General features: G+C 51.8%; 1 protein-coding gene across 4 annotated transcripts in view; it reads right to left on the reverse strand.

Annotated features, from left to right (window-relative positions):
- The window catches only part of SH3KBP1 (SH3 domain containing kinase binding protein 1), a 337564-nt gene extending 331040 nt beyond the window's left edge, over nt 1-6524 (reverse strand). For 2 of the 4 annotated variants that reach the window (XM_032331653.1, XM_032331647.1), the window contains exon 1: nt 6086-6512. In XM_032331653.1, the coding sequence (XP_032187544.1) occupies nt 6086-6089 (4 nt within the window). In that variant the 5' untranslated portion in view covers nt 6090-6512. Of the gene's footprint in view, nt 1-6085 lie in introns of all 4 variants that reach the window. The other 2 variants (XM_032331651.1, XM_032331648.1) reach the window with 2 other exon arrangements.
- Nucleotides 6525-8806: the final 2282 nt, after the last annotated feature.

The raw sequence follows: 8806 nt of genomic DNA on the forward strand, positions 1-8806 counted from the left end.
GGGCAAGGCTTGGGGCCTGAACAAGCACGGAACAAACCAAGGCAGGGGTGGCTGCCGAGCTTCCCAAAGCCTTCGCTAAGGCGTTCAGGATCTGAAGCGTCTGCAGAAGGGTAGGTGACATGGGGTTAATTCCAGAAACTTTGGGGGCTTGACTACACCCTGGAAAGAGCTGAGAGGGGAAGGAAGAAGAGGTAAGGCAAACAGCAAAATAGCTATGGAAGTGACAGGAAAGGTGGTGATCCCCTCCAGCATATGGACACTAGGGAGGAGAAACGCTGAGCTCAGTGGAGAGCATGCTCTGTTCGCCGGGCCAAAGACATACCTGGGTGAAGTTAGCTAGAAGGTCAGGAATAATAATTAACTCAACCAATTTTAATTTGAGGCTTCCCATGTGCCAGTACATGGACACGATAACCAAACAGAAGCAGTTCCTGCCTTCCCTAAGCATGGAAGAGAGAAGCAGGAGAGTCAGTATCAGAGTGACACCATAGGAAAGAGACCCGACCGGCACTGCTGGCTTGGAAGATGGAAATGGGCCATGAGCCAAGGAATGCAGAGGGCTCTAGAAACTGGAAAAAGCAAGGAAAGGGATTCTCCCCTAGAGCCTCCAGAAGGAATGCAGCCCTGCCCATATCTTGATCTTAGCCCAGGGAGACCTGTCTTGGGCCTCTGATCTCCAGAACTTTAAAGATAATAAACTTATGGCATCTGGGGGCACCAAGTGTTTGGTAATGTATTACAGCAGCAATCAGAAGCTAATACAGGTACCAGCTACAGAAAAACAAGAACAAATACCAAAAACCCCCTCATGCTAACAGTGTAGTTGAGTGTCCGTTCTGAAGAGGATGAAGGGAAAGGGACAATGGCAAAGACCTATGAGATGCTCTGGTAAAAGTCCAAGTGATGCTGAGATGGGCGAGCCGGTGGCACTAATGTCCAGGCGCCGGACAGCCGGCATGGATGAGATTCACGGAAGAATCAAGATTGTACTGTTTTAGTGACTCCGTCAGAGGTTTGTTCTGAACTAGAGCGTACTTTTCTCCTTCTCTAAGGCCATGTGTCTCTTATACCAACGGCTTATACTGGCCCAGAGTGCCCATGCACTCTTCAGTGACCCACGTACTCTGACCCTCAGCTTTCTCACCTGTGAGGCAAGGAGGTTCTACACTCGACCTTGACTGTGCAACGGAACCACCTGAAGGGCTCCCTCCTTAAAACACAAATTGCTAGGCTCCACCTCCTTCCTCATTCAATGGGTAGAACTGGGGCCAGGGAATGTGTATCTCTAACAAGCTCCCAGGGAGGCGGGAGCTGCTGGCCGGGGGGACCACACTCTGAGAACCACTGTACTCCACTCTCCCTGACGCTGAAGAGATTCAAGTATTTTCCTGCCCCCGCTCCTCTCCCGTTACGAGCCACCCTGACTTCTTGGTTCTCAGCAGCTTGCTCTCTGTGACTCCGTATCTCCTGCCCCATTCGGGCATTTCAGTTGTCCAGTATACAACTGAACAGCTGAACAGTTTGCAGATGAGAGCTGGCCCATGTTAAGGAAGGAGCCACAAAATATACCTAAAAAGCTATTATCCTCCCCAACATTCTAGTCTCTGCCCCTCTTTAATCACTTAGTTCAGAAAAGCAGCCCCTGCCTTCCAAGGGCGGGCCAGGCAGCCTCCCCCAGTGACCAAACAATTCCCCAGGACACCGGCATCAGACAAGGCCACTCTGTGGCCAGGATGGGACAAGACAAAAACAAGACCACTCTGTAATCCTGTGTGAACACGGAGAACAAGTGAACCTTGTCCAAATCACAAATGTCCCCACACATGCCCGCATCCTGACTAACAGGAGGGACTGCTGCTTCCTCACCAGTCACAGCCTTTGTCGGGTCCTCCCTGCTTCTGGAGAAGATTGAGGGGGACCCCTGACCCTGGAATTACCTCGCTCCCGGCCAGCATCCAAACCAGAGCAACACCCAGCTTCCTCGAACGCTCCCCTAAAGCCCCTGCCACGGGCCCAGTCCTCCACGGGGTTCCATCCCACACGGCTCCCCGTGGTCCGTCGCTGCCACGAGAAGAGAACCGCTTGGTCCACGCCAGGTGTGCTCCTGGGGCCGGGGGAGGGGCGGCGGCTGGAGGAGAGTGATGACTCCTACCCAATTTTCAGATTTCAGATTTCAGCTCAAACACAATCTCCTCAAAGACATTGCCCTGTCGTTTCCCCTCTGTAGCCTAAATCACATTGCCCCTCTCTAATCTCCTTTCGTGAGACCCAGCAGGGCTTCTAATCATATCTTGTCCCCAGTATTGCATTCAGGCCTACCTCTCCCACCAGCTGGAAAAGCCCAAGCGGGCAGGTGTGTGTGCCGTGTACTCATTCCTAGCACAATGCCTGGCACAAATCGGATCAGTAAATACTGGATGGAGAGTTAGGTGAATGGATTAATACTGACCACTGCATGAGATCTACTTTTTTTAAAAAAATATTTTATTTATTTATTTCACAGAGACAGAGATCACAAGTGGGCAGAGAGGCAGGAAGAGAAAGGGGAGGAAGCAGGCTCCCTGCTGAGCAGAAAGCCCAGTGCAGGACTTGATCCCAGGACCCTGGGACCATGACCTGGGCTAAAGGTAGAGGCTTTAACCCACTGAGCCACCGAGGCACTCCTGCATGTGATCTACTTGAAAACAATTTCAAATACAAGAGCTGATGAGAGAAGGTCAGAAACGCAGCAAGAACTGAAGGTCTGTGCAACCAGGGAGGTACCAAGGTTTGGCCCGTGCTGTGGTGGGTATAAGGGGACAAAGTAAAGGCCATGAATGATAAAGGGGGAGTCTTTTCTTCCATTTCTAACTTTAGACTGTTTGTGGAGACCAACACATTACACTCATTCTAGCTTTAGTTTAGCATAAGGCAATCTCCCACCAAAACAATACATTGCTAAAAACAGCCCAAACTTTCTTGTTACCCTGGAATTTTCTAAACAAAAATCATTTGCTGGGTTTGCAAATCCTCCACTATTCACAAATTTGGATCGTTAATATTTGTGCAACCGTAATGACAAGAGGCCTTCCCTCAGTCTGGCACTGCAGGCATCTGCCTGCAAGCTCCGAGGGCACATTCTGAGTGGGCTTTTGTAAGAGGCCATTTTACAACTGGCTTCATTTCAGAGTTAGGGATTTAATGTTCCTCAGTTATTTTTCAGATTAAAGACTATATAAGGGGCACCTGGGTGGCTCAGTGGGTTAAAGCCTTTGCCTTCGGCTCAGGTCATGATCCCAGGGTCCTGGGACCGAGCCCCACATCGCATCGCATCAGGCTCTCTGCTCAGCAGGGAGCCTGCTTCCTCCTCCCTCCCTGCCTGCCTCTCTGCCTACTTGTGATCTCTGTCTGTCCAATAAATAAATTAAATCTTTAAAAAAATAAAGACTATATAATATAATTTCACTGCGTTAGCCATCAACAGAAAAATCATTACCACGCCAGGTAAGAATGCAAGTGTATCACACTGATACACTGGAGAAATCTTTTGAAACCCAGCGAGACCTGGGGGATTGGGGAAGGGGGCTGGCCTGTGTGTGCACACACACACCTGCTTCAGAAACAGCACTATCGTTGGCTCTCTCAGAAGACGAACAGAATCAATTCTTAAATACCTGTACTTCATTACAAATACACTGCTGAAGATGCTTTAGAAAATAACAGGTGTGGGGGGGCTCCTGTCTGGATCAGTCGGTGGGGCATGCGACTCTTAACCTCAGGGTTATGAGTTCAAGCCCCACCTTGGGTGTAAAGATTACTTAAAAATAAAATCTTTTTGTAAAAAACCAACAACTCTTTGAACCACCTGGGTAGCTCAGTCAGTTAAGCGTCTGACTCTTGATTTTGGCTCAGGTCACCATCTCAGGGTTGTGGGACCAAGCCCTGCTTAAGGTTCTCCCTGCCCCTCTCCCCCTACCCCTCCCCCATCCCTCTCTTTTAAAAAAAAAGAAGAAAAAGACAATAGGAGGTGATCTTTAGCCATAAACTACTACAGACATTGTAAATCCCACTATAAACATTTTAATGAATTAAATGACAGCATTCATTTTAATCCCATCAACTCAATTAAGTATTAACACTTGAAATAAAAGAAAATCAGTTTCTGCACCCCCTCTGTTTTGTAATGGTCACAGTAAAAAAAAAATATTAAGCTTGAAAGGACTATAAACTGCAGAAGCAGTGTATAATTTTTTTAGGAGGCTCTGGATAATGAAAACAGTTCAGGCTTGAATAATAAACAGGCCTGTTTCTTCTTAAACTGGACTCCTCTTCCTTCTGAGATACAGAAAGCACAGTCCAGCCACAGAAGACATTTGTATCTAACTTCTTTTTTTGTGTAACCCTCTCAGGACCCACACAAAAAAAGGAAAGATGATCAAAATCTCATTTTTGGATACCTCAGGAAAAACCAACCTGTTACTAAAGTGATTAGTAATGTTTAAAGTATATATATATTTCTGTTAATAAACCAGATCATCTTACTAGGTGCCAAAGCAAAACAAGAGCATTGAGCTAAGTGTTTTGTCTTCCACCAGGTAGGAGGATTTCATACTCATTCATTCATTCGTTCAATAAATATTTATTTAGGGCCTGCCCCACAGCAGGTACCAAAGAAAACAGTGCTGAGCACTATCGTTATGGTCATGGAACTTACAGTAGGGGAGATAAATGTTAGACTCAAATAAATGTGTAATACCACTATTTCTTGGAAGGTGCAATAGGAGAAAGGGTAACAGAGAAACTAATTTAGACTGGAAGTAGTGCAAAGAGCAGAGAAGGGCACTGAGAAAAAGAAGTGACTGAGAAAAAAGTGACTCTGAAGCCAAGAGGCCATCAATTCGCCACCACTTTAGAAGAGGAAAACCATTTTAGCAAATGACCACAAATGGGATTTTAACTGCCTGTCAACAACTTACTGGGTTAAACCTCCCCTTTTCCAGTGCATTCCTGTTCAGGAGCATCCTATGACAGCTTGCCTATCACTGTTAGACTTCTCAAATCTTATTATCTAAACACGGAAAGGTCTCACTTTATTATGATTTATTATGATCTCTAGCCTTCCTCTGCCTGGCCTAGAAACACCCAAAAATAATCTGTCAAAGGCACGAAAGACACAGACTGGCTTCCAGCAAGAATATTAACTGCGTGGGCCACGCGATTACTTGCCCAGGCAATCACAAGTCCTTTGCCCAATAAAGTGCCACATCCTCTAGGCAAGGTGGCTCCAATATACCAGAGTCTATACCAGATGGGACCCAGGGGACCTAACGGTTAGTTTCCTACTTGGAACTGATGTTCAATCAGTAAATCGAGGACTGGATCACCGGCTCCAATTCCCAGAGCCTTCAGACTTAGAGAATGTAGGAAGTGGCCTTTGAGCATCACGGAGCGGAGAGCTCGCCCGACTGGGAGAAGGCAGGCAGGCAGAGAGGGGGTCAGGGCCGGAGGAAGAGGGGCTCCAAGACAGACGCGTCTGACGCTCAGGACCCGAGGATGGCACGCCAGGCCGGGTACTGGGGCGTTTCCCGCACCACCACCTCCCCCCCACCCACGTCGGCCCCCAGCAAAGGCAACCCAGCCCATGGCCGCCCTGAGACCCCGAGATTCTGGCTTCCCCCTCAGCAGGGCCAGGGGGACAAACACCGCGACCCCTGGGCTGGGCTGGAGCCCACCAGCTCCCAATACCCACGTCCTCAGCGCAGAGGAGGGCGCGCTGGGGCGAGAAAATGGCCAAGACAAAACTCTCCCCGCCCACCCGAAGAGCCAACCACACCCCCTGCATCCCTCAGCCTCAGCCGCCCCGGGCCGGCCCGGGATCCTCCGCCCAGGCCCCCACCGGGCTCCCGTCGGTGCCGCGCGGGCTCTGCAGGGACGCGAATGGGAGTAAATGGGGGTACCCGAGGCACGCAGGGTGCCCACCGCGGTGTCACCCGCCAGGGCCCTGCCCCCGGGGCGTCCTCCCGACTCCGCGGTCCCGGGACAGGCGCGCCGCCCGCCCACTGAGGTGGACACCCGGGCGTCGGGGCGCGGGCAGTCCCCCACTCACCCATTGGCGTCGAGCCGGGCCGGGCCGCCGAGGCAGCGTGAAAGTTGGCGGAGGCGGGCGCGGGGGTCGGGCGCCGGGATCCGGGCGCGGGGATCCGGGCGCGGGGGCCGGGACGCGGCGACGACTGGGCCGGCTTTCTCCTCAGTAGCGGCGGCCGCGGCGGCTCAGCGCCGCCCGCTGCTGCCTCTGTTGCTGCTGCCGCTGCTGCCCCGTGGTGATTCCTGCTGCTGCTGCCGCTGCTGCTGCTGCTGCATCGCGGCCCGCTGCGCCCGGCTGAGCCGGGTTTCCTGCTGCCCGCGAGTGGAAATTGCGAAAAAAAAAAAAAAGAAGAAGAAGAAGAAGAAGCGCCGCCCAGCCCAGCGCCCGGCAGCCGCGGCCGCGCAGCCCGCTCTCCCCCCTCACCGCCGCCGCCGCCGCCGCCGCCGCCGCCGCCGTCGCCGCCGCGAAGCGCCTGCGGCTCAGCCTGCCGTGGACGCACGGCCGCCGAGGCGGGGCGGGGCCAACGAGGGGCGGGGGCAGAGAAGGGCGGGGCCTGCCCGGGGCGGGGCCGGCGCCCGGGGCGTCCCTGCGGCTGTGGCGCTCGACGCTCCGGCGCCCCCCTCACCGCCCGCTGGGGAGGGACCCAGCTCCGCGAGGCCGCCCTACAACCGCGGCGGCTCGGCTAACGCCCCGGGAAATGCCGCGAGACTCCTCGAGACCGGAACGGGGGTCGTGGGGGAAGGGGCGTCCGAGTGGAGGGGCACGTGGGAAAGGAGGTGGAAGCGGCAGATCCCCAGGGTGCGACGAAAGGTCGAGGGCGGGTTGAGGCTGGGAGACCGTGGGTAGGTGAGAGAATGAACACCTGCTGAGGGTGATGGCAGGTAACCCCGGGATCGGGGATCAGGGCAACCCAAAATAAGCTTTCACAGAGCCGGCTGTTGGGAAGGCAGGAGAAGGGGGTCCCTATGGAGGGAGAGAAATGCTACAATCATTCAGTGCAGCGTGGGAAAGACTGGCCAAGTGCGAGTTCGGCTTACAGGAGGCGGCGGAATGGAGATTCAGAAAGACAGAAAAGGACGCAGCGGGGATGGTGGGGCGCATCGTCCCGCACCTACCCTCGCAGAGACCCCTAACCCCGCATCCCGTGCCTCGGCCAGGTGGGGTTGGGCTGCTCAGCTGTGTTCCTAGGCTCTGATGTTCCCAAGAATCTCCTGAAGCAAAGGCTGACTCCCTCCCCAGCAAGGTACTGTGCCACGCTGGCTCCCCAGACCTGGGCAGTCAACCTTTGAATGAGCGCTGAAATGAAAACAGGGAATTCATAGGTAACTCACAAGCTCCTTTTCTGGTCCATTCACCACTACACCTTTCGCCATAAATACTCTACCAGCCAGCACCACGTTCACTTACCATCCGCTTATTTCCTTTTCCCTTTCCACCATCTGGTGGTAGGAAGAGATAGTGAAATAGATGGGAGACATTCAAAAAGAGAAGAAATAAAAACAATTAAGAAACCAAATCATTGGCCCCTGAAAAACGGAGGAGGCTGAAGGTTAGTGGACCCAGAGGTGACCAATAAAATCTGGCCCCCTACCCAATATAGGGCTGTGGTCATAACTGACCCATGATGTTGGGGCAACTCTGGTAAATTGGTTACATCCTGGGATTTTTTGCAGAAAGATGTTCTTATAATTGTTTCATTAGCTTAAAAAAAAAAAAAAGCAAACCTCTCACAGTCAGGGTCTCACTAACAAGAGATCAGTAACATCAACTTTCTAAACACTTTTCTTGTGTGTCAGAGCAATCTAAATAACAGGCTAATCAAGGGGAAGAAGACCCATCCATGGAGCTACAGAAAAGGTAGTAGTGACATTGATGGCACACTCCCAAGGAAGGGGTTAAAGAACATAGGAATTAAGAATTTGAAATGTTGGAGGCACAGATGAATACTCATTATACCTGCTCCAGAATCCAGGGTGCCTCACTCATTACGGTGCCTTGGCATATCAGAGAGACAAGGCCTCATGATGGGATCTTAGAGTGGACAAACACTGAAACTCATAATGCCTGGCTAAGGCCCACTGTTATTAGGACTTTTTATTTTCTTGAACCCCACCCAGAAGAGCTAGTCTGGGGTCTGCCCGAATTCGGAGGTAATTCTTTTCACTAAGGCCATGATCACTGGGCTACCGTATCCATCTCTCAAGAAGACTTGGAGCCCTTTACATGACTGGGCATGTTTCTTTCTTTTTTTTTAATATTTTATTTATTAATTTGACAGAGCACAAGCAGGGAGAGCAGCAGAAGGAGAGGGAGAAGCAGGATATCCACTGAGCAGGGAGCCCAACGTGGGACTTGATTCCAGGACCCTGGGATGATGACCTGAACCAAAGGCAGATGCTTAAGCATCTGAGCCACCCAGGTGCCCCAGCTGGGTCTGTTTCAACCCAGGAAGAGCTGAGCTGGACTTGTGGTGGGCTAGCATCTCGGTGCTGAGGATTCTCTGCTGGGTGCCCCATGCATTCTCAAACCAGTGGGCCCAAAAGTCTTTGAACAGCATCAGTGAGATCCACCATGGCTTACCTGGATGTTGCAGAGACCAATATGCCTAAGCCAGCCAACCGGTGGCTGAATTATATAGGACTCAAAAAAAAAAAAAATCAGCAGCTTGTCTCATGTCCTGCTTATTCTTACTCATGTCCCTGTCCTACATGGGGAAGACAGTCTTCTTGTTCATGTTTTTCC

This window comes from Mustela erminea, chromosome X, assembly GCF_009829155.1.
Source record: "Mustela erminea isolate mMusErm1 chromosome X, mMusErm1.Pri, whole genome shotgun sequence".
Taxonomy (NCBI): Eukaryota; Metazoa; Chordata; class Mammalia; order Carnivora; family Mustelidae; genus Mustela; species Mustela erminea.